Here is a 27,096-nt window from a genome sequence, read left to right on the forward strand (position 1 = left end):
CAGTGGTGATCTCTCTACTTCTTTTCCCTATGTGTAAAATGACACCAGCAGTGACTTGTGTCATAGTATTGTTTATCAGGATGTATTATACACAGATAATAATGACACCCATTATTACACAGATAATAATGACACCAGTAAAATGACACCAGGAGTGACTTGTGTCATAGTATTGTTTATCAGGATGTATTATACACAGATAATAATGGACTTTGTGAATTCAAAAGTATTATGTAATAGTTTAGTATGACTATTACATGACAATGAAAAGCTTACTAGGGCTCAAGAGTCTTCAGCACTGAATGTAAGAGAGAAAATGTGCACCACATTGTTATAATGGATTATTTAGTGATTCTGGGAGAGTAAAGTTCAGGGAAAACCTAACCAAGAAAAATAACTAATGCTGAGGAATTATTCCATTGTGCATAGGTTTAAAAGTGCAAAGTGATAGTACCAGTTGAAAAAGAATAAAATAATGATTTTATTGTACTGGGCAAAATTTTTTTTCTGTATTTAAATGAAGCTGTAAGCCAGTAATAAACACTATATTAGAACACACTTACAACTTCAGAGTTATTTGAGGACATCAAAACAGCAAAATGAGTAAGGTGATTGCATCGGCATGAGGTATGAGTGCTATTAAAATGTGTCCGTTCACATCCTTCTGTAGACCAGTTCCCTTCCATTGTATCTTCTGAATAATTCCAGAATGCACACTTAATATCCTTTTTGTCTACAGTCTGGAACAGAAACAAATTTTTTTCTAGATGGCAAAAGGTATGAAATCACTCAATAGGAAATATCTGTTACATTTGCTCAAGTAATTCATTAGTCTGTAATATTTTAATAAACAAAGCTCCAGACATTAACTGATGATAATTCATGCTAAGAAGAAGGAAACAGACAAAAAGAGTAAATGCACAGCAAATAAAGGAGGGAAAATTATACACCTAATGTCTCCTGCTTTTCAAATATTCTTCCTGTCTTATCAATAAACTGTCAGCATGCTATTTTTTTAAAAGTCTAAGCAAAATGTTTATTCTTGTTGGGGGGAGGTGGGGTTGCCAGGTTTTGTTCATTATTTTTTCTTTTTGAAAGGATTTCTTAGATTTATCTGTAGGCCTTAGACTTCCCCTACCATCTCATCCTTCTACTGGGAGTCTTTAGTCTTGCCTGTTTTCTTTCCCCTCATCTTCCTACAAATAACTCTTCTCTGTCTGCTCCCAAAGTTAACACTCAATCACAAGCATTTGTATTCTGTTTATTTTCATTTAATTTCATTTGTATCCTTCTCTTCCACTAAGGATCTCAGGGTTAGGGATGTGAAAACCAACTCGGTTTGAGCCAGGCTTGACACCGAGCTGGCTTGACTTGACAGGGTCAAACTATACCGGTCTTGGCCAGTCCAAGTTCAAACTAAACTGGGCCCGGCTTGAACCCTACTGGTAAAGGGGAATCCAGTGAGGTAAAATGGTCTTCATATGTTCACAGAGGCCTGAACCAGGCTGAAGAAGGCCCGAACTGGGCCACTGTGGCCCTACCTACTCCAGGAGAGGGCAGCCAGATATGGGGGGGGAGCTGCTGCTGCCCCCCTGAAGCCACTGCCACCACCGCTGCTGCTTCCAGTGATACTTTAAAGTAGTTGCTTACCCTGCTCTACCTTCGGGGAAGCTCCCCTGTCCCCTCCTGTGGTAAAGGGGAATCCTCACTGGATTCCCCTTTAATAGTAGGGCTCTGAGCCATTTCAAACCAGCTCAGTTCAAACTTGAACCGGGTCCATTTCAAGTGGGTACAGAACCAGGCCATGATGTCTTGAATCCAATTCGGATTCAAGCAAAGCCAGCAAAACTGGGCTTGTGTGCATCCCTACGAAGGGTAGCTTCCACACAACAACTGTGAAAGGTTGGTTAGGTTGAGAGATATTTTAAGTATCTGTAACTGACCTTTCAGACATGTGGTAAGGAATCTCTTACCCAATAATACGTACTGTAGTACTCACTACTTCAAATAGTGCGATTCAGAGCTAAGTGATGATTTAAATGCAGGTCTCCTCGGTCCATGTCTCACATTCTACTCACAAAAATTATTATACTGCATATATAATATCATGATGAATGATAGAGGAGGAGGTGGCAGGAACCATGTGGGTTCTAAACTCTTTACTAAAACCGCCATTCTCGACTATGAAGCACATGTCTACCTATGCTACAGCAACACCATTCACTTCAATGGCCTGCTGAATTTTGCCCACCCATTTTTGCTTCTCCAGCTAACATAACCAAAGAAAAACTCTTTGTAATTGTAGAATGCTGAGAGGTGAGGAGGAAACTGAGATTACACTAACAAAGTATTGACAAATGTGTAGTCGAACCAACATGCAGTTATTATTCTTGTCAGTTCCTATCAACACTTTGCAATGGTAACTGACTCTCTTATTTGTGCTTGCTGTGTTGCATTCAGGGTTGTAATTTTCTCTCTAATTATATTATACACATATCATCAAATAACATAGTTGTGAACAAATAGCCAAACACACAGTTGCATGTTACAAAATAATTACAGGATGATTAAAAAAAGAAAGAAATCTTACCTGTGCATGCTTTAAAGTAAATGTGATTTTATCCACAGGGTAGAGCAGAGGTGGAGTGGAGCTAACTGAAACAGCTATAACTGATGAGGCTACTATCTCTCCATGTTCCAGATTTCCCTTCAATGAAAAATTCTGCGATGATGAAAGCAGAGAGCCAATATTGCTGTACTGCAGAAACACAACTGCAACAGTGCCTATCAATCAAACAGACCAAGCTTAGTGGCTTGTGGGTTTTTTTTGTTTTTTGTTTAAATTCAATAGTAGAACAATACCGAAGACATTAAAGAACAATAAACAATAAAATATATTACTGCTCTTGCATAAAATATGCAAAAGATGAAATAGTTGCAGAACACTTATTAAAAAGGTTATAGAGACAATGAAAAATGACTGCCTTTAAAACAATATAACTTTCATCAGAATTAAAATGGGTATTTGTGTTGGGAATTATGCAGATGGATGTGAGAGATTGTCTATCTATCTATCTTTCAGTTGTAGCACTTGAAATGTATTGATGCTATTTAGGGATGAGGGGAGCAGTTCTGGACCCTCATGTGATTGTTCATCAGGAGCACTAGTATTTACAGACACCTACTTATTTCACATTAAATAATGTTCCAACCAATGCAGAAAGATAAGATATGGAGAAATAAAAGTCATGCTTCTGCAAAAAGTAGCAATAAAATGGATTTTTATTTCAGATTCAACATGACACAAATAATTAAAAGCTGTTTAAACATATGGAAGCTTACTGGCAACACCAAGTTGAGGACTTGGGTATAATTCACAACACTTCCTTCTTCCTTACTTTAACTTAATTCATAATCCACAACACTTCACACCAGTCTATGGCCAGAAGCTTATCTATACTGGATAAGATAATACAGACCATGGAGTCAAGTCAATGTTTTGGACTTGGACTTGGGTTCAAATGTGAGTTACAAGCCCAGATTTGACATCAAGGGTACATGTGGCAAGGAGTCATGTGTAATCCCTTCCTTTACAAACATCATATTCACATTTTACATCTTTGGGTATATCCTGAAAAACGTAGGTATATACTTAAAAATAGTTAAATTGGCCAGTTCCATTTTGTACCTAGGGAAGACCCTCAGGCCCACTTTATATGTTATCTGGAGTGTGGTTGCTGCTGTTCTGTGTTCCTTCCCACAACTGGCCCAAACTAAGAATGTTGATAAAAAGTTCCAGATTAATTAGGAATGGTTTGCAGCAACCACTGACTGGCAATAATTACATTTCTTGGGATAATTTATGAAGCAGTTTCGTAACGTGTGTGTGTGTGTATAGATAAACGAGGAAGGGTTTGAAAGTGACTTGTACACCAGAATTTTGTTTTAATCTCTGGCAGATCATAACATGCTTATGATCTACCAGATCATATTCTCTTGTAAGGTGAAGGTTAAGTGTGCCGACAAGTCAGTTTCAACTCCTGGCAACCACAGAGCCCTGTGGTTTTATTTTGGTAGAATACAGGATGGGTTTACTATTGCCTCCTCCCATGCAGTATGAGATGATGCCTTTCAGCATCTTCCTATATCGCTGTTGCCTGATATAGATCTGGGAAACATACCAGCAGGGATTCGAACCAGCAACCTTCTCCTTGTTAGTCAAACGTTTCCCTGCTGCACCACTTAGGTAGCTTTATTTCACTGTGACTGACACTTTAAACAAAGTATCAGAACATTTCCCTTTTTTTACCTTGCTAGAATAACTTTTCAGGGCTTTTACTAGCATTCCTACTGCACTGCTGATGAATTTATTTCCCTGACTTGCCAAGGAGGGTGTTGCCAGGTGAAATCATTGGGCTCCACTTCTGTGTCAATCTACTATAAGCCACTCTTTTTTTCCTAACCTTTAGAAGTAGATGCTTCTTTTTTCTTTGCAGAGACCTTTATAGTATCTCCTCCCATGTGCACATGTTGGTGAATGTGGTCCACACGTTGCATATCAAAGGCAAAAGCCTTGAGAGCTGCAGAGAGGGAAACAGGGAGGGAGCCTTTGGCAAATACAGTTCCAGCCTAGCACAACTTACGGTTCTGCAATAAAGGTTACACTGGGCTGCACAATTATTGTAGATTTTAAAAGCACTGTCTGATATTTCAAGGGGGTGGGGGAGGAAAACCCCACACCATTAACATGGTACGTGTTTGCTCAAAGTCCCTTGACTTTGTTATTCTAAGAAGGCATACATCTTTTATTTCCCTTTTTGTATCTTTTCATTCTTTCCTTGGAAAATGCGCTTTTAATTTGCTTTGCAATAAATGAGGCTCTGGAAAATATAAAGGAAGCTACATTCAAGAGAGCTACCGTTTTATGAAGAATGCATTTCTGAAAGGGAATACCAATTGCTGTCTTTTAAAGCATAGGATAAGATACCATTGAACAGTATTTATTTTTCATCTTTTTCTTTAATAGTGAATATTTTATCATTCACACAAAGATATGGAATGTCAATTTGAGTATACAATAATGATGCTTCTTATCAAAACAAACAAACCAAACCACAAAATATATCCCTCAGGTCAAAAACAACATTAGAGGACATAGAGTCCTTTAGTTTGTTCATTGCAGTGTTTCAATCAACCATGAGGAGAAAGAAAAGTCAATCAGACATTTTGTTAAAAGCAAACAAAAAGTTGACTAATGGGTTGAATTTACTTAGCTGAATTCTCTGTTGCTTATTGGCCAGCATACAAAAACAACTGGAGGTTTTTCAATACCCCAGCTTTCAGCAAACAGCTTCCAGAATATAAGAAATAATTCCTGCCATGTTGGAGTAATAGGAGAGTCTACTGTTTATGCATTTAAAAAAAATGAAAAGGTAACAGTACAAAAATTTATTGCACATAATATATTTGTGGTAATCTATAGAGTGCTGACACTTGAATGTCATGGACTCACATGTGGACTCAGTTATTTATTTGCTGTAAGCAATTTGCCTCAGTTTCCTATTTGTAAAAAGGGTTATCCCACTATATCAAGAGAGGACATATAAGAGAAAAGATCCCAGAAAGTCAAGCAGATGACATAGTGCAGAGGTTCTAAATGCCTCCAAGTATATTAGGAGCTCATCAAAGAACTAAAGTGTAGCTGCCTTGAAGCAACCACTGGGTACAGGGTATGTGCAGATTTCTCCTGTCATGTATCATGAGCTCTCTTACCCACGAAACAGTTAGGCACTCAGCAGCCTAGATTGACATACAGGTTTTCTCTGCTTGGGAAAAGCAGGAGAAACCTTCTATATCTTCTAATGTAGTTTTTGTCATGAGTGAGATATTTGGTTGTTTTGTTTGTTTTGACAACAAACCTCATTATTGTATACTAAAATGGTTATTCCATATCTTTGTGTGGCAAGGATAAAGTATTCACTACTCAAAAACAAACAAACAAACAAACAACAACCCCTCTGACATACAGGTTTCCCTATTATGTGGACTGGGTAGCAGAAACAAAGCTGCAACTGGATAAGTGGAGACTTTGAAATGCTTCTTTTGCATGCTTGCCACGCAAAGGAGAGGGGTCCTATATCTATTACTGAATTCAGTTCATCAGAATAAAGCAGGGTGAGCCAGTGATGTCTGGTGCATAGGCTACCTGGTACTTCTGGTACTTTAGTGAGAGTTCAATAGAAATGTTAATTTTGTTAATAAATTGTTCCATGGTGGCAAGGTAGAACTTAGATATGGAAATGATTAATGATTACAGCAGAAAAGAAAATGGCTTTCAGGCCAAATTTGGAGATTTGATCAGGCACAACAGCCCAACAGAGAAGGTTCACATGTACATGGACATAGGAGAGAAGCAGATGTACAAAGATGGTGTCACGCACTTGCCTGGGATCACAGTCTCCAACCGCCTCCCTTCCTCTGTTCCTGTGGTTAATTGCCACCAGAGCTGTGCACGAATTGGTTGGGAGGCCCTTTTACAGGCCTTCAAACTGGTTTGAAGGTCCATCAGTTTGGCCGGTTCGACAACAGGGGGGGTATCTTTAAGGAGCAGGAAGGGTGCTCTCCTCCATCCCAGCCACATTTCCCCCCTGGTGCTTTGAGGAAAAATGGTCCTCCTTGCCGCTCTGGTGCATGTCGGACCGGAAGTGCCAGGTGTGTGCACGCGTGCACCAGGGTAGCAAGGAGGTACGCTGCTGTCCTGTGGGACCGTTTTTCTACACAGCAATGGTGGGGAAAATGTGGCAGGGGGAGGGGGCTTTAAGAGCACCCTCCTTGCTTTTTAAAGGCAACACAACCTGCCATTGAACCGACCATCACTGGTTCTGTGCCCATCCCTACTTGTAAGCCTATTCTTACCCCAGCTGTCAGGGAGAGGGGTCAGACAGCTCCTCACTGGGAGTCTCTAGGTCCAAATCACTCCCGTCTCTCCAGACCTCCTGACCCCTGGCCATCCAAACCTTAAATAACAACCTGCAATCAGGGCAATCCCAACCACCCTCTCCTGACTCCTCCCTCTCCAGTATAGCTGCCTGCATTCTCCTCCTTCAGCTGTTGCCTGTCTCGCCAGTTGTTGAGGCCCTGCCTTCTCCGCCACCAGGAGGCAACCTGCTGGGCCATCCTGGCCCCTCCACGGTCTGTGGGTCCTGGGTGTCCTGGCTCTCCCTGGCAACCGTGTATGGTCCTAGCTAGTTTTGCCTGTATCAAGGAGTTGTACAGCCTCCATCTTCTCAGCACCCATGACTGCCCTCTCCCAGAAGGTCTGACAGATGGGATGTATTTTTTATTCTACACAACCTAGGTTTCCACCAATCTAGGTTATAGCCCACAACTATAGTATTACATAAATTGAAAACAAACCAAAACCACCACAGGGGATTCACACAACATTAGTTTTTCTAATATTAACAATCTGTCCTGGAAAGAAACAGGAACTAATATGCAATATCATTGGTTTCCTTTGCATACCAAAGTCACTCGCATTAACCTCTACTTCTGTCACCATTTTGAAGTTCTGTGACACAAGAGCTGCTGTTTGTTCCACAGTATGCATCAGTTTAGTTAGAGTTCTTCTTCTGTTGTCTGTTGGGATAGCTTCCCACACTGCATTTTTATTCTTCTGTACAAAATTGTTCACAGTATCAACAAATTTCTGTTAAATTAATAAAAAGAATATTATATATGGATCATTATATACCATATTTAAAGTGACAAAAATTTAAATATGGTACAGTTCAGTTATAAGGCTCAAGTATCAATACTCACATTAAGTGTTAGGTTAGTGTTATTCATGGTACTTATTAAGGGACAAGATACAGATAGTGCTTCTACATAGGAAATCATGCCTATTGGTGAAATGTGTCCTACTGTGTTCTGATTGATTAGTTGTAATACATCCAGAGGTTCTTTTTTCCCCCTAATCTGAAAGAAAGTTGAAATCATTACAGCATTTCTGAGATTAATTCAAATGAATATTTGAAATCTGTATCAACACTTGTTACAAAATTCTGATATAATCCCTCAGTTTGCACTGGGGTTCTGCTCCACCCCAAGCTTTAATAAGCCTAGGTAGTATAACAGAAATAATGTTCTACTCGTACTGGGAAAGCCTGTGTTCAAAATATTGCACCCTAACCTTGATGTATGGATGTGTTGAAATGATTCGGGTACAAAACTATTTGTACCCGAATCTGGCTGATTTGAGTAATTTCTAGACAAAACAAATTACCCCTGTCCTCAAGTGCTCAGATTCGGGTACAAAACAAATCACCCCATATTCGGACCCCCAACATTCAGAGATTTGGACCTCAATTTTTTGGCCAAAGTGGGTTGGGTGGTAGTGCCCAATGGGTAGAAGCTACCACCCAAATTTCAAAGAAATTGGGCAAAGGGGTGATTTTTTTATTTTTTTTTAATTTTATGCATCTTTAAGCTTTCCCCCATAGGAAATAATGGGGATTTCAGCAGCCTTGGTTATAACTCCTGGGGGGGGCAGGACCAAGGTGGTCTATAGTGGGTTGTGTTCAGTAGTAGCACCCAATGGGTGCAAGGAAGCTACCACCCAGATTTCAAAGGCATTGGGCAAAGGGGTGATTTTAAAAGTATTTTTGAAGTTGACATGACTTTGGGGCAGATTCGGGGCATAAAAGGGGTTTCATGGGCAGAACAGTGGGTCAGGTGGTAGTGCCACTACCACCCAGATTTCAAAAAAATTGGTGAAAGGGGTGATTTTTAAAGGATTTCTGAAGTTTGCACATCTTTAAGTCCCCCCATAGGGAATAATGGGGAATTTCAGCAGCCCCAAAACTCCACTTGGGGGCACCAGGGTGGTCCAGAGTGAGTGGTGGTGTAGTGCAGATAGTATGTCGACCACCCACAAACCCATGAGGCACTGTGTTTTGTTGTTTCTGAGATGTTCTGAGAGTAGATTCTCTGGTAGAAATTAGGGTGGATTCAATGTATGTCATTGTCCACCCACTGGGCACTACCATTCACCCAACTCTTTTGCCCCCAGGACCCCTTTTTTGCCCCAAATCTATTCAGATTCAGATTCTGAAGATGTGGGTACAAATCAAATCTGGGGTGATTCAGTGGGGCAGATTCAGACCCAAAATAAATCAGGGGTGATTCAATTCGGGTACAAATTGAAACCAAAAAATCAATTCGTGCACATCCCTACCATGAAGTTCATTGGATAGCTTTGGGTAAGTCTCCGTCTCTCAGCCTAGACATTACTCACAGGGTTGTTGCTAGCATCAAACTGCAAAGTGTTGTAAATGCTGCCTGAGTTCTGGTGTATGCATGTGTGTGTGTTTGAGAAAGAGAGAGAGAGTGAGGGAGGGAGGGAGGGAGAAACAGACATCAATTGCATAAAATTAGTGGCCACATGCACACTGTACTGGTGCTGGTGACATCCATGGTGGGGCTGCTGCAGAATTGTAAGCAGCCCAGCACTGTTAAGAACAAGTGCTGAGAACAACTTCTCATCAAATGGTTGAGAACAACTATTTGTGCAACCACTCAATCTCAACAGTGGTAGGGTTGCTTATGAGTTCACAGCAGCCCTGGCATGGATCATACCATCGCCAGTACAATGCACATTGTGTCAGCTGGTGTGAAGTAGGTACCTGAGCATTGCAAGACTCATTTGCTGTTGGAATCTAAAAATGCGGGGGAAGGGGTCATCATCAAATGAATGAAATAGACCTTCTAACTAGCAGTCTGAATCTATGAATCACTGCTCATTTAAATAACTGTTCAAGATCATGCACAAAGATTGCAGCTTCATGCATGATCTGTGTCCTAGCCAAAGAAACACTGAGTGGAAATAAGAACAGCATGGACCAAAATGACTAGGCTAACTACAAACATACCAAATCTAGTACCACAACAGCATGTCAAGATTCATGTGATGTAAAGAAAAAGAGAAATGTCAGGACTAGGAATCAGAGTTTTATGAATTAGAGCCAAGGGCCTTTTGGCAACCTCATACCTTCTTCCAGTGGCAGAAGCAGGTATATTGTAGAAATTCACTATAATAAGACTGCAACTGGCATACTACATATACTGATGCATGATGCTATATACACCAATGCAACTACAGTTCATATAGGCCTGTAGTATTAGAAATATTGCAAATAACATTTCAGGAATCGAGGAAATGAAAATATTTGACAGTCTATACACCATGTTACTTACTTCAGCTAATGTTTTGTTAATATTTTCAGCTATACAGTCATAGTTCAATTCACACTTTGTTGTTGGGATTTCTGTCAAAATTAAAAGGGCATCTAATTAAAGCGCTATAAAACCTCATCATTGCAAAGCCTCATCATTGTGGTAGTTCTACGTATAACCAAACAAAACCTTAGAGTATTTGACAATATATAATATAGAATATATACACTTTTTAAAAAACCTGAATATTAAGTCATTTTAGGTTGAATGTGCATGTGATGGTTCAATGGTTCAATTCATCATGATTCAGGACCAGGTCTAGATGGTGGATCAAAGCTAGTGAGGTGGAACAGGGATGGGGACATGTACCAAACCATTCATAAGCCCAGGATATCACATGCCCAGCATACATTAAAGAAAGTCTTTGCTCACATTTAATTCTGAAATGAGATCTGGAGATGAATTCCTGTTTCACATTACATCCATTAGGCTATGTTGTAGAAGTATATGGGGAAAGACAACGCGTATTGGGAAGAACTGGTTTTTTATGCAACAGTCTCTCGTGAGGTGTCAGTGTGCATCATTCTTATTGTTTGACTGATATAGAAGCACTGTTTTGTTTTTAAAATGGAGGACTTTCCTGTTCAGCTTAAAAGGGGTTCTGGCTCTCAAGACTGGATATTTTTCTGGTTACACTTTGATATCAATGCATTAGGATGACAGTGTTTAGTAGGTCTGCACAAATTGTTGTTACACACTGTCTAGAGACATTGGTAGTGCATGCTATATAAATGTGTTAAATAAATACATAAATAAATTAAATTAAATATTTGGCTCCATATAGCTGAAGGGTCTTCAGTTCTTCCAGTCTTCAGTTTAGCTCAGATATGAGTATTCCTAATGCATACTTCCATGTGGGAACCAAATTCTTACCGATCCTGAACCCTTAAAAAAATAGAGCTCTGTTGCATTTCAGTGCCATCTTGGAAGGTGGGCAGAGAGCACTATTGTATATAGTACAGTCTTTTCCCATTGAGCCCAAGATGGCATTGAAATGTAGCAGAGGTCCTTGCTCTTTAAGGGGCCCTCAGAATTCGTAGGTAGCCAGTGAGGTATTTGGACCCTGCACAGAAGTACATGTTGGGAAAGTTCGCAGTACTTGAGGGGTTCTGTGGATTATTCAGCTTTGGAATATTTGCACAGGCCTTGTGTTTAGACTAGATTAATCAACATATTTTGATTGATTAAAAGTGTCCCCAAATTAATCAGATAGCAGATATTTAGAAATTATTTTAATATGATTATTTACAAATTCATCTTCTTAAAAAGATGGAGACTGAGGGTGGGGAATCACAAAACATAATGATGTCACATCATGAGGTATGTTTTACCTCATGTGGCAGGCACACATACTTGAATTGCCTAGTGAAGCTGTAATAAATGTAGTATATAAATGAATATATAAATACACACATCTAAACTGGATTCCTTGAAAGGTGCAATGTGAATGAAAACATTGTGAGGGATGAGGGGAGGAAACGAGGATGTTTCCCTATCAGCCAATTTGATTTCATTGAAGCAAGGCAACATATGAGTAAAACCTAGGCTTGTCTTTTAGTTAGACACAACATTTATTTACTCACATGCAAAAATTCTAGCTATCATATATGTAAATGAATCAAGCTCTATTGAGAATAGCAGAATTTTGTCACTTGCACAATGCATTTGGCCTCTAAATGGTTAATGTATATTGGTTAGTACAAATCTCTATTTTATAACACACAACAGGTTTCTTCTATTTTTCAGCAAACACACATATCAATCCTGTTCTTAAAAAAACGAGGTGTTCATGTCTTGCCACTTTTTCATATCCAGCTGATTAATCTAACGGAAGATAAAGAGTCACTGGTGGGCCTCTCAGAAGATATAGTTCTATAATCACACATAAACCTCTATAATATCATTTACCTTGGCAGGAAGTGCCATCATTTGGCTTAAACTGTAATTTTCCTGTGGATGGTTGATAACCTTCCTTACAGGAGCAGTTATATCCTCCATACAAATTTTCACATTTCGCGTGATCTCCACAGGCAATGGTTACCGCTCCACTGCACTCATCTATATCTGCAAATATTGTGAGAAATTGAATTTTAAAAAAGGTTTTACATACTAACACCTTGCTGCTTTGTTGATAGTAGACCGATGTACTGCAAGCAATTTTGTATCAAAATTTTATATATATATTTTTTAAAGTGAAAAGCTAGACTATTCATCATGTGTAATGGAAACACACACATCAATTATATCGCTGTGCAGGATAACCTCCAAGGTAGCCAGAAAAGTGCTTAATTTTTTTTTTTTAATAGAGATATTGGCAGTGTGTGAATGGAACATCCTATTAACTTGGAACCCTGGTCATTAACCCATTATGTGAGAGTGCGCTGTGATGCTGTGTGGTAGGAATGTGCTCTGCATATGTTCAGGAGTATCTTTGTCTGTGCTATTATCTATTCACGTATTTCAGGTTTGAGCTAAGATTTTCAGTTCAGAGCACCGGTAAACCCTGGCTTAGAATGAAAAGCTTGAAACTGAGCATGCAAGGATGCCTTGGATTATGGGGTGGATGGGGACGGGTCCTCTGACCTACTGTTTTTAAGGCATGATTTGACTAAAAGTGGAATCAATTGAGGCTTATGCATTTCATTTCCCCTAAGGGATGCCCTTGGGAGAATGAGCTTTGAATTTGGATGTTAAATTCATCTTTTAAAATTATGCACCGATAATTATTGATCAGGCAAAGCCCTTTGTTTTTCCAAATTTATACTTCACTATAAATTGTAAATATCTTGAATACTATCAAGAAATGAAATCTTATTGTTAAGATGCATTCTTTCGTGTAATGCAAGTGGCACTCAGTTACATTATTAGTGTAGTAATTATGGTGTAGTAATGGTGCCCAGGCCAGGGGAGAGCATAACATTGGCTCCCATAGAGACCAGCTCTGGCTTGTGAGGACTGTTGGGGCAGCCCCTCCCCCCACCGTCCCAGGAGTACTGAAAGACCAATGTGCCCTGAGAGGAAGGCAAGAAAGGAGGCACCCACAATAATAATAATAATAATAATAATAATAATAATAATAATAATAATGTGGTCGCTGCAGAATGGCTTCACACCAGTTCTAGGAGCAGTGCCGTGCTCCTTCCACTGTTTTCAATAGAGAATCGCTGGCTTGAACAAGGACAGTTACTGGATGCAAAGAGTTGGCTTCAAAGTGTCAAAGCTGAATCATCTGGATATCACCCCAGGCCCTGTGGGGATGCAGTGCCTCCCAGCATCTCTTTCTATGTGCAGCGGTCCAGTGTGCAGCACCAGGGAGGGCTGTTTCTCAAAGGCACAGGATGGCCCAGTGACATCTTGGAAGGTGGGCAGCAAGGCATGTGGAGAGTGCTGGCAAACATTGTCCTTCCCAGCACTTCCCCACAGAGTGCTGAGAAGGACTACTTCTGTGGGGAAAGTGCTGGGAAAGATGACATTTCCCAGCATTCCCTGCATGACTTGCTGCACATCTTCTATTCAGATGTCATAATTCAGAGAAACATGAATTAGAAGTACATAACAGTAAATTACTTTTGAGCTGCATTGGAGCCTTACCATGAGTTTGGATAATCTGAAGATGTGTCTTCAACAATGGGCTTTTGAAAGTAATTACAGGACCCCAGAATAAACACACGTCATGATCTCACATAGCAAGTCAGTGGGGCAATATTAATGTCTATTGAATCTATTAGTCATTTCACCATCCCTATGTTCTGTTGCTCTTCGATTTCCTACTCCTTGATGATCAACAAATTTATGTTTGCTCTTCTATTAAATATTTCAAACAGATGGCATTCAAAAAACAGAACTTTATACTAAAATATCATTGAGAAATCACCTGTCCAAATTTCAGGCAGATTGGATGAATGGATTCGATTTTATAACCAATAGAATATTCAAATAGAGACAAGATAGAATGTTGTTTGTACTCCTCACATAAATTATACAGGCACTCCCATTCCTGTATAATAAGCCTGATCTTTGGCAAGCATCCTTCCCCTGCTTTATTTATTCCATGGTATGTGACATGATATAAAGTGCAAAGTCATCCCACTTCTCATGGTGTGTAGAATAATACGCTTTTAGTTTTCTACAGGCAGCATCACCTTGTTCCTCTGTCATGATAAAGCAATAGGCTCCATATAATAGAGATGTGCAAATTGATTTGAGTTAAATTGATTTGAGCACGAATCAGGCCGATTTGAGAGTGATTCAAACTCAGATTGAATCACTTTTAGAATAAAGGGCCTGATTTGAGTTTGAATCAAATTGATCCTGATTCAAGCTTGAATTGATTTGAGTGATTTGAGTGCTATTCTGGCAGGCTTTCCCCCTTGCAGATTGGTTTTCTGACACTGGCTTCTGATTGGCTTGTTATCATAAAAATCAAGTTGCTCTCTCTCACACAATTATGATTTCTTAATTCAACCTTGCAACAGCTGCCACATCACAACAGCACCCTTAAGCAGCCAGCAAGCATAGCCATAATCTCAACTAGAATAATGTCTTCTGCCACACTTTTACTGAGGACACCTTGCAATACAGAATGAAGAACAGACCAGAGCAGTGAGTGAAGCACAAGTTAGTCTCAAGACTAGAAATGGAGTGAGTGAAGCACAAGTTAGTCTCAAGGCTAGACACAGCAATTTCCAAGAAATATTACAGAGGGAGAGAGAGAGAGAGAGAGAGAGAGCGAGAGCGAGAGAGAGAGAGCGCACACACGCACACATGAGAGCATTGAGCTGCCACTGTCCATTTCTCACCACAACACCATCTCACAAACAGATCAAACCACATCTCAAGGAAGGAAGGAAGGTACCAAGCTCTGCCTTTGCCAATCTGAAATCCAGCAAAACCAGAGATAGTTAATAATATAGCAATATTATTAGCAATAATATAGCAATAGCACAGCATACTGTGTTAGTGCTGAGGAACACCCCCCCACACACAAAATCATACCTTCCATTTCATAATGGTTATATAGATCAGCTAGAGATCAACCTCACTATAAGAAATACTTTTTCTCTTCATGTCAGCTTCATAAAAGAACCTGAGTCCTAAATACATCTACCAAATAAATAGCTCTCTACCAAGGGACAAACAGATTTGTAGTGCATTTTTAAATGACTGTCGATATGCTTCATAACAGTCATGTTTAAAACAGTGCATATAAATAGAGTGTTAAAAATTAATGCATAAATTAATACTACTTTCCCTTAAAATATTATAAACACAGGACAGAGATAGTTATATATAATTTAAGCATATTTCAAAGTTATCACTCCAGAGAAAGAGGTTAATCACTAGCATAAATCATTTATAAGTATTTTCCAACATATAATTTGTTTTTAAACAAAATCAGGGTAAAATTCATGGACTGCTATCACTACAATTGTCTAGTTGAGGCCAATGAACTACACTAGTTTGGCTTAGGGGGAAAAATACTGCTAGGAACTCTGAAATGCCCCCATAGATATTTTGAGAATTGGAGTGCAATGTTAAAGACGGGGGTAGGAGTACAACAACTACTACTACTACTACTACTACCACATACAAATATACTACTACTCAGACTGTGTGTGCAATAACACCTAATGCAAAAGTTTTACCACAGCCTTCTTTAGGAGTAGGGATGGCTCAAGTGCCTGAGGAGAGGCTCAAAATACCTCTTTACCTCAACACCACCTCCCATTGGGAACAGCCCTGACCCCATCTCCTTCCCTTCTCTTTCTCCTTTATTTCCACTCCCAAGGTGTACGTTGCCCACTCACCACCACTGCTCGGGTATTTGCTAAAGAATTATAGTATTCACCCTCTTTGGAAGAAGCAGAGGACTTTCACATTAAGTTGCTTTTGACCAATTTTTGACAATTTCAGTGTAGGTTATGCTACTTCTAAATAGTTTAATGGGGTAACAGTCAGCCATATGTTCCCAAATGCATTATACAAACACAGAAGAAACTGCAGCAGTCATATTCTGAAACTTAATTCCATCAGTCATTAAATATTGTGCCTAAAGCCCAGGCACACATAGATGGCAATATTGCTTCTTAACTAAAATCTCAAACTCTTGCCTGTCTAATATGTTCCAGTGCTCACATTTATTCTTAAAAGTCACAGCTTTTCCTCCCAAGATATGCAGTCTAAGCCCCAACTGTTACAACATAGGCTTGTTTTATCTTTTCCCCCTGGTGGTAAATAGAACGGTTGCCTTCCTTTTTTCTTTATAATTACTTTCACAGATTTGAAGACTAGCATCATTATATCACGCTGTAAATATTTTAAAATGGCTTTCTTTAATATTTTTCCTGACTCCAGCCACAATGCACTTAATTCCTTTGGTCACCCATTTCCATAGGAGTGCAGCCCTACAATAAGTTGAGGAAAGATGTAAAAACCGATATTGGAAGAAAGAACACCACCACTGCACTTCAGCCTTTGCAGAATAATGCAGAAACCTTCTAAAACTATTGAAAATAAATGATGGATGCTATGTACAGAGAAGTAAATGCTATAGCTGTTATCCAAAGATGCTCATGGAAAAACATGGGGGAGTGATGACAAGTCAGGGGCTTTAAGCTTTTTAAGAACACTTGCTCTGTTTTTTTGACATCAGACATTGCTTCTGACTATCAGCAGGCATAAAAGCCCACGCAGTGTGTAATGTGTAATGAGGTTTGATCTGGCCTTGGGTCTGTGACTGTAATCTACTTAACTCAGGGGAGCACAGCTTAACTCACTCTGAGGGCCACTGTTTCTGAATTATTAACTCATGAAAGTTCTGTCACTGTGTTAACTGCATGTAGAAAAACATATTTGTTACAATTTTAACCCATTGTTAAGCTCGGTTTCTTTTTAATTCATCTTCTAGCTCCGCATGTGGAGGGAAGAAGAATGGGGGCCTCTGGCCCTCCTCTTAATCTCTTTGTGGCTGCTGGCTGTGCTCCTGAACTTCTCATATTAATACAATGTGAGAAAGAATGAAATCCTTTCTTACATTCTGTCCAATGCACAGAGCTGCACCTAGATAATTTTGGAGCCTGGACCTAAAGGACTTTGGAGCCCACCCCCCCTTCTGGAGGCCCCCACTACTGCAAGTTAAGCATCATCCCCCTATGCACACACACACCAAGACACACACAGTATTTTTAACACATGGGTTCTTGAGGGCACAAGCAGCAACTGGACTCACAAGAATGTAAAGTATATTTATGCAATTATGTATTAGCAGAAACATTTCAACATGCAACTTAACATATTCCCATTCCACATATTTCTTTCCAATCACACTTGGCTTCCTGGCATAGTGCAGGCCAGGACAGATTTGGGAGCCCCCAGGGGGTGTGGAGGACCTGGATTTATGCCCCAAAGACCAGGGTTGGAGTGTGTCATGGCCCAGACCTCTGAGTCAGAAGAGTCACAGGAGGAGCGGGAGGACTTGGTTGGGAGAGCAGGCTCAGAAGCACAGCAGGAGGATTTGGCTGTGAGAACAAACTCTGAAGCTGAGGTGGAACAGCAGCAGGCAGGAGAATCTGAATAGCTGGCAGAGATGAAAGCTGAGGAGACTGATCAGGAGGAAGCTGGAATTTCACCTGTGTTAAGAAGACGTCTCAAGAGAAAGGCTCAGTGGGAAACATGCAGGCATAAGATCTTGTGGGGGAGGGAATAGAAATGCTGAGTCAGGACAGCCTGATTGGCTGCTGGTTATCTTGAGCCCTATATCAAGCAAACGCTGTTCCCGAGACGGTACTGTCAGCAACATTGCCTACCGCAGACAGTGTTCCTCATGCTTATATGGTTCAACCTTTCTTGTTTCAGCCTGTCCTTGTTCTCTTCCTTCCTTGCTCCTTTATTTCAGTTATTGCTCAGAGGGGTGTACCTAGTTTAGTTTCAAGGGGACTTTATTTTGTTTCTGCTACTTTATCTTTGAGAGTCATCTTTCGCTTTCATCCATGCAGCTGAGCTGCTACTTTCTTATCTACAGAATTTCTATCTTGACTCACAGAAGTGGAGCTGGAGGGACCATAAATCCTGTCGGGTCAGCTGTGCCAACATATTTACAACAGAGCACCACTGCCAATGCACAATAGAGGAAAGAATGAACTATTCCTCAACATAATCTCTTTCAGACATTAGCAACCAGAGGCTTTACTCAAATACAGCCTCTGGAAAAGCCCTGAATGTCCTGCCCAGTGTGTGAATGACTTCTTTCTCTTGACACGCCACTCAAGCTTACAGCCTTCATCTGAAGAGACAAAGGCTGTAAGCATGATTGTGGGCGCTTCCGTGATCAGGAGACTTGGGAACAGATGCAGGCTCTAAGCTTGAGTGGTGCACCAGGAGAAAGAAGTGATTGACACATTGGGTGTGACTTCAGGGACTTACATCTGAATGAAGCTCATGTGTTGATTGAATGTCTGCTCCCAAGGGTTACTGCCCACTTGACGAGGTCATCTGAGGGGGCTCTACTCCGGGTGTCAACAATGAGGGTGACTCGGTTGTCATGCATGCGGGACAGGGCCTTCTTTGTTGCTGCCCCCAGACTCTGGAATGCTCTCCCAGTGGCTATTTGCTCCTTGGTCTCCATCACAGCTTTTAGAAAGAGTGGAAAATCTTGGCTCCCCCCCCCCCCCAGGCATTTGATTCTCTGCTGCTGCTCTTTGTACTCTGTATTGCTTTTATGCTTTTGTTTTAAATTTTTAATCAGATTTGTTACATATTTTTCACTTAATATTTTAATTGTGTCTTTTTTACCATCTTGTTTTTAAATTTTGCTGTAAACCACCTTGGGATTGTTTTAATGAAAGGTGGTGTATAAATTTAACAATCAATCAATCAATGTGTGGACCAAAGTATCTGTAGAGTGCTTCTGTTACTTCTCTTTTTCTCTCCAGCCTTGGTGTCCCACAGAATTCCTTCTTGTCACTGTCAGAACACTTCTTTCTGTTAATCCTATCTCTTTTTCTCTTTCCACACCATAGCATGCTCTTTCTCTGAATGAGAGGCAGATCCGTCATTGGGCAAACATATGCTCTACACATGGCCTGCCAAGTGGGGCCAGGATGGGAGAGCCACATACTGTACTCTCCCACCACTGGACTCCATAAAACATCACCCACCTGCCACTGGCTTCTACACCACCATTGTCTCTGCCAGATTGCTTTCCTTTGCCATGAATAATGCTCTATAATGACATCACCAACCATCACTTTTTATGTTGCTGGTGCTGGTTGTATCGTCACCATGGGAGTGAGTGGGGCCATGTAGGCCATCAGTGGATGGGCAGGGGGCTGCGCCGAGGTGGGTGGTAGGGGGGCACCCAAAAATCTAATCGGGGCTGCCACCACTGATCTCTGAACCACTAGAACAGTGGCCCACCTAGTCAGGTTTTTCTCACTAGAATTAATGATATTTCTAAACCAGTGATATTTCTAAACCAATTTCTAAACCAAGTGTCTAATACACTGGAAGTTTTGGATGTATTTCAAGGCATTTGGATAAATAAATTTATGGATCTGCATATATCTATCTATCTATCAGAAATTTAGCTAAACCAGAGAAGTAGTTCCAATAATTTAAATAAACATGGGGTAACATGAACAGTTATCTAATGAATCTGAAAAAGAATTTGGGGTTAGAAGGGATACTTCCCACTTTGTTGATAAATAGAAAAATTTCCAATTAGATCAAATTGCAACTGATATTCTACTATTTCAGAAATAGTTGAAATGGTTGTCTTTTTAAAAAAATATCATGCATATGAATTATCCTTTTGATAGTCTGTTGGGACATGTGAAACCCAATATGGACCACAGGGTCTCAACATCTTGAAGAGTTATCTCAGAGTAGGGAAGTCAGGTAATAAAATTGTATCTAGTCAAATAATTTTGCAAAAATATTACTCAAATGCTTCCCCAAATTAAAACACAGGCATTTCTTTTAGGTTGAGTAAAACAAATTATTAGGACTGTAAAGTATAAGAGATGCATCTTGAACAAGAAATAATTAACACAGGATAATACAATTGCCAAAAGGAAAAATTGATGTATTGATTGTTTCCCTAGTCTCATGAGGCGCTGCCCAGTAACATTAAAATAAAAGGAAGAAACAATATAAAATAGTTTCAGTTCTTCCAAAAAAAGAATAATCCTTAATAAAATGCTTAAAGAATATTTTTCTGCAGCAAACCTTTTGTTCAGTATAAATCCTAAGAGGGCACTATTTAGAATTATGTAAATTTCAGACACAGATAGTACAAGATAGTGGATGGATATTTCCTGTTAACCATGATCCCTAAGTGCTTGCATTCACACACAAAGCTCATGACAAACATAAAATATAGGTGGCTCCCCCACTGATTGCAATTCAAAGGTGATGTTCTATGCGTGCAATGGATATCAGTGAAGAGCTATCCCAAATGACAGCAGTACATGGACAGGCTGCACACATGGAAGCCTCAGGTGCCCTTCAGAGTACTGCTCCTGTGCATATCTCTGGATTCTTCTGGTGTCTTCACCTTTGCTTTCTCCAGCCCCATCTTTCTCTCCACCAATAGTTCCTTGAAAGAAGAGTCTGGAACTTGGGCTTCATCATGAATTGCAAGAGAGGAGAAGAGACTGCCCTCCTATATTGAACTTTTTGTGTATTTTAATTGTAAACTGCCTTAAAGGTAAAGGTAAAGTGTTCTGTCAAGTCGGTTTCGACTCCTGGTACCCACAGAGTCCTGTGGCTTTTCTTTGGTAGAATACAAGAGGGGTTTACCATTGCCTCCTCCCGCGCAGTATGAGATGATGCCTTTCAGCATCTTCCTATCTCGCTGCTGCCGGAAATAGTACCAGCAGGGATTCAAACCAGCATTGTTAGTCAAGCATTTTCCTGCTGTGCCACTTAGCTGCTTTAGGAGCCAAATATCAGCTGGAAAGCAGAATATAAATGTGAATAATAAATAAATAAATCCTACAATTAGTGAAGTGTAGTAGAAAAGTGAAATGAGTAGAAAAGAGAAGTCTGAATTTCAATAACTATGTTTTTAAAATCCTTTTTGAGACGAGCAAAGGCTAATCTCAGAGATTGGCTTTTTTAATGGCAGAGTGAATGAGCATATGGTGCATTGCATTGTGCTGCAACAACCTTATTCAGGTGTTTTGCTGTTCTGCATGGACACATACAGGTGCACATGTTTTGTACAGTGTCAATGACTGTACATGCATTCATTTTAAAAGGGAACCTGAGTTCGGGTCCCATCAAGTACAGGGTATGGACAGCGTACTGTACTTCCGTTGAACATAATGTGAATAACTGTATGTGTGAACAGATCTGTATATGTGTACACTGAATGTAATACATGAATTCTGAAGGCCCACAGAGTTATTGAATATGCAAGAGTATTAAAGGTAAAACAAAATATATAAGTATATTTAAGCAAATATGCATTTAACAGAAACATTTAACTTAACTTATTCTCATACATGTCTTTCCCACTTCCCTCTCCACTTTTGTCTTTAGAAAGTCCAATTTTTAACTGATCCAAACAGCTTTGGAACAAAGGAGAAAAAAATATAAACAATTGTCCAACTTGAACTCCTGCCTTCTGAACCTACAGACTTGATCCAGCTCTTCTGATCTTTCAAGCACTTTACTTGCAGCTTTTCATGAAGGCCCACAATAATTACAATGTCCTAAGCAATGGATTAAGGCTGGTTCAACCTCTATCTCATATACAGTATAAGACATCCACCCATTATCTCCTTCTGGGTCTACACACAGCCGTGTTAGCTACTCCCTGACCACATCCACCAGGTGGGGGAGTTACATGTATATAGGGTGAACATGCATTGAACGTAAGCGTGAATTAGGATGCTCTCAAATACTGAAACCTAAAACATCTAACTTCAGCAGCAAGAAATGACAGTAAAGGCTTGACCAATAAAACCCCATTTCCAAGATTCACAACAACTTGTTCTGATAAGAACTAATTTGCCTACTTTTCTTTCACTGTTCCTACAACTGGACTAAATTTGGTCTAAATTGGTTAGTCAGTTCACAAATTAGCCCACTTGAGCCTCAAACATTCCACTATCTTGAATCAGGGTGGGTTACATCATTACAAACGATGCCTTTGAGGTATCCCTATGTGTCCCTACAACTGTACCAAATTTGGTCCAAATCAGTACCCACTTGCACCTCAAACATTCATGCATTCACCATCTTGAATCAGGATGGATAACATCACCACAAACTATGACATTGAGGTGTCCATATGTGTTCCTACACTGTAGCAAATTTGGTTCAAATCGGTTAGACAGTTCACAAGTTATCTCACATATGCCTCAAATGTCTACGTTCTGACATCTTGAATTGGGGTACATGACATCATCACAAACTACACCATTGAGGTGTCCCTTTGTGTCACTCACTACAGTTGTTCCAAATTTGGTTCAAATTGGTTAGACAGTTCACAAGTTAGCCTACTTGTGCCTCCAATGTTTATGTGTCCACCAACTTGAATTGGGGATGATGACATCATCTCAAACTATGCCATTGAGGTGTCCTTATGTTTCACTATAGCTGCAGTGAATTTGGTTCAAATCAGTTAGGCGATTCACAAGTTAGTCCACTTGTGCCTCAAATGTTTACGCTTCCAGAACTTGAATTGCGGTGGATGACAACATCACAAACTCTGCCATCGAGGTATCACTATGTGTCACTCATTACAATTTTACCAAATTTGGTTCTAATCGATTACACAGTCTGCAAGTTAGCCCACTTGTGTCTCAAACATTCACGCATCTGCCATCTTGAATTGAGGTGGAAGACATCATTATAAACTATGCCATTGAGGTGTCCCTAGGAATCCTTACAGATGTAGCAAATTTGGTTCAAGTCAGCTAGGCAGATCACAAGTTAGTCCACTTGGCACTTCAAACATTTATGCATCTGCCATCTTGGATTGGGGTGGATGACATCATCACAAACTGTGCCATTGAAATGTCCCTATGTGCCCCTGCAACTGTACCAATTTGGTTCATATTGGACTAGGCATTGCGAATTTGATAAGTTGGGAGGATGAACACATGAACAGATGGTGCATGTGCACACACACACACAGACAGAAAGACAAACACACACACACACACACACACACAACGCTGGGTGATCTCATAAGCTTTTTCCCTTAAGAAAAGTAGGCTAAAAATTCTGAAGCAAAACACACATGTCCAGGGGATGCTTATGGGAATGCTTCTTGGTACTTCTCTAAGCAGCTCAGTGGCAGAGAAAGGATGGAAAAGCAAAGCAAAGACCTAGAACTGTTCTCATTGAAACTGCAAGTTTTATTTTTAGGTTTATTGCGCTTATAATTCTGCTGAACGTACAGAATTTCACTGTAAGTAAGGCTATCAGGATTTGCATATTATTCAGAAACTGAATGAAACTGGATGAGAATATCAAGCTGGAACTTCCATGGCTGGTGATGGCCATTGTGTCATTAGATTCAAGATAGCATAGATGCTGGCTTCAACCAGAGATATAATTAGAAGAATGTACCTGAGTTTTATTAATATCTTACCTATGCAAGAAGTTCCATCATTGGTAACAAAGGTTTTATTGCCATTACTAGACTGGAATCCAGGAGCACACGTGCAAAAGTAGCTTCCCTCAGTATTTGTACAGTTTGCATTTTTCCCACAGAGTTGTGTGGCATTTGCACATTCATTGTCATCTGTAAAGAGACAACAAAAACAGATCATTTGTATTTTCTCTTTGTACAAAGATTTTCTTTAGAGTTCCCAGGATTGTCTATAGTTACTGTCTTCCCTGTGTCTGCTAATATAAAATTGCCTCAGGAAATGCATGTGCTAAAATAATGTGTTATTAGACTACTCAGTTTCTAAATAATGGATTTGATACATATTTACGAAGAACACAAGAATCCCTTGATAAACATCTTCTTGTTTTTGAGCTCATGGCAAATACTCATTACCTGTAATAATGAGTGTCATATTTTTATTACTGTTGCTCCATTGTCAGCAATGAGTATTGAAAAAGCTCATAACGCTAGATAGTATCTGTTTTTATTTTCCTTTCTTTTGAATGAAATTTTATATAGGTCCAGTTCCTGAGATGGAAGGTTAGCACGCACACTAAATAATATTATCCAAACCATGCAGATTTCTAGATAAATATGCATTTTTCCTTTACATATTCAGATGTTCAGTTTGTTGTTAATTGTTTTGCAAATCATGGGTTTAAAACTGATTTTAAAATGTAAATTAAAATATGGTAAAATATATGAACTCAAAATTATGAAATAAACAATGGAGTCCCAGGGCAACTTCAGACAATACAGTCTGTAAGCTCCTGGACCCAGTGTGGTAAGGGGCATAAATGTGGCCTGTCCTGCCCGTCCCACATAGTTGCATGGTGGTGGAATGTTCAAGCCACCCCTTAGTCATCTATTTAAATAGTGCTTTAGTATTTAAATTGTGAATACTATGTTGTATTTAAATCATACAATAAGGGGTTGTTCTTTGAGTCATTCCCCCCCCCCCCAGTTATGGAGTGGTGCAAGAACACGCTTATGCCCCTTTTCATTTGACTTGATTGAGCGGGTGTACAATATCTTCCAAACCAGCCTAGAGAATCAAGATCTGAAAAATATTTTCTATTGAAGGAATAAAATATTGAACCAATTTATCTAGAAACAACACTATGTGCAGGTACTCATAGGATGCGTGCTGTGGTTGAATGAAGTACCAAGATGAGCATGAAACGCATTACTTGAACACATTTCAAGCTATTGGTGGGAGAGAACTGACTCTGGCACCTTATTTAGATACAGGATTTTTAAAAATGCTTTTATTTATTTATTTATTTATTTATTACATTTAGATCCTGCTCTTCCTCCAAGGATCCCAGAGCAGTGTACTATATACTTAAGTTTCTCCTCACAACAACCCTGTGAAGTAGGTTAGGCTGAGAGAGAAATGACTGGCCCAGAGTCACCCAGCAAGTCTCATGGCTGAATGGGGATTTGAACTCGTGTCTCCCCGGCCCTAGACCAGCACTCTAACCACTACACCATGCTGATTTATTTTATTTATTAAAACATTTTTATACCACCCAAAACTTACGTCTCTGGGTGGTTTACAACAGATGATGTTATTGCACACTTTGACCTAGGTCTAGAAAATCAGCTACATTGTCATTATTGCCCATTGGACAATTGCAAATAACACTCATTTATCTACTCCCTTGCTTATAAAGGAAACTCTGTGCGCACACACAGGAATAATAATGTGTAACAGAATTCCCACATGTGCAAGATCTTCCCCATTTATTGCCATGCTAGGGGAAGTTTTGTGAGCATTTTCAAGCATGGAAATGTCCCTGACGCTACAGTGAATGGTGATGCATGTCCTTACTGTGAGAGGCTTATCAAACAGTTGGTGAAACAATAAAAATTGTTCTTTATATGAAGAACCATTGACATTTTGTTTTGGAAAACTCTATCGTTGAATTTATAACTGAATGAGCAAGAACCCTGACAATACAAGCCTTTATTTAACAGCTACTTTCAGCCCCTGCTTTTCATGTGGTTGTTTTCCCACTCCACTCCAAAATCAAGCCAAATAGTTCCAATGTACTTTGTTTCATGGAGTCCAGATATAAGCAGCACAGTGCTGAAAACATGATTTCATAACAATCCTCAAGTGGCCTAAGGAGCATTCTCAAGTAGTATAAATTGTCTTATACAGTGGTCACTATTAAAAAAAATCTTTAGAGTTTTGCCTAATTAACTTTATCATGGTGTTGGCACTATTCCACACAGCTAGGTGCTTGTAAAGATTTTAAAGGAGTCCCCTATATAGAAGAAACTCTCTTGTTCTCAAAGCTTTTTCATACAAGCACTGCTGTTTGCCTCCATTTTCTAAAAGGAAACAAGCTCCTTTTATTGTTACCTTACAGGCCTGGCTTGTGTTTGGTCACCCACCCTGACTAGCTAAATTCCTGTGGAATTAAGTTGCATTCACAGACAGTCTGCAAGAATGATGGACTTAAATGAATGTGCTTTGAGAGCCAGTTTTTATTTAACTCTGGGAAGTCAACAAAGTTGTGCCAACAGAATAATTCCTGATCTATTTCAGTGTAAGACTCAGGCCCTATAAACTGATAGTGTAGAAAACGATTTGGGAAATAAAGTGTCTGAAAAAAGTTAAATAGCTCTCCTAACTGTGCTTCATCTCAGTCTACTTGGAAGTCAATTTACACCTCAACACACTGCAGAAAACAAAGCTACACAATGTAAGGGATTTTCAGATAAGGCCTGCTTTCACATGTAAAACGAAACCACAGTTAAATGGGGCAGAGGTTGTAATTTGTGAACGTCCAAATGCATGCAACTGAAGTTGTGCAGCAAAAGCAACCTGAGGTTTGCCTTACCAAACTCCAATTTGAACCTTCAGTTTGTAGTGAATTTCACTGCCCCAAACTAAGGTTTTTCAGTGGCAGCATTATGTCCAAATGTGGATGCCCCAATAACCGTGGGTTCATGCAGTTTCTGGATCTGTAATCATAGAGAGGGTGCACCAGACCTACCTGGGACCATGCCTGCTCCATGCCTGTGGTGCTTCTCTCTGGCCACCTCTCTGAGCACTTGTCCTGTCCCGTCTCCAATCTAATAAAGCCCAGCAACAAGGATGCTGCCACATCCCAGGCTTCCAAGCCTATCAAATGGGAAAGTCACATGGGGGCATGCCCTCTTCCCAC

At 39.8% G+C, this 27,096-nt stretch overlaps 1 protein-coding gene across 3 annotated transcripts in view; it reads right to left on the reverse strand.

Annotated features, from left to right (window-relative positions):
- ADGRL4 (adhesion G protein-coupled receptor L4) overlaps positions 1-27,096 on the reverse strand; it is a 153,653-nt gene that overhangs the window by 35,484 nt on the left and 91,073 nt on the right. For 2 of the 3 annotated variants that reach the window (XM_053247388.1, XM_053247386.1), the window contains exons 3-10: positions 23,897-24,049; positions 12,202-12,357; positions 10,255-10,325; positions 7,822-7,977; positions 7,525-7,708; positions 4,464-4,580; positions 2,591-2,784; positions 564-740 (exon numbers count right to left, since the gene is read on the reverse strand). In XM_053247388.1, the coding sequence (XP_053103363.1) occupies positions 564-740; positions 2,591-2,784; positions 4,464-4,580; positions 7,525-7,708; positions 7,822-7,977; positions 10,255-10,325; positions 12,202-12,357; positions 23,897-24,049 (1,208 nt within the window). The remainder of the gene's footprint in view (positions 1-563; positions 741-2,590; positions 2,785-4,463; positions 4,581-7,524; positions 7,709-7,821; positions 7,978-10,254; positions 10,326-12,201; positions 12,358-23,896; positions 24,050-27,096) is intronic. The other variant, XM_053247389.1, reaches the window with a different exon arrangement.

The sequence above is a fragment of the Hemicordylus capensis genome, chromosome 4, assembly GCF_027244095.1.
Source record: "Hemicordylus capensis ecotype Gifberg chromosome 4, rHemCap1.1.pri, whole genome shotgun sequence".
NCBI lineage: Eukaryota > Metazoa > Chordata > Lepidosauria > Squamata > Cordylidae > Hemicordylus > Hemicordylus capensis.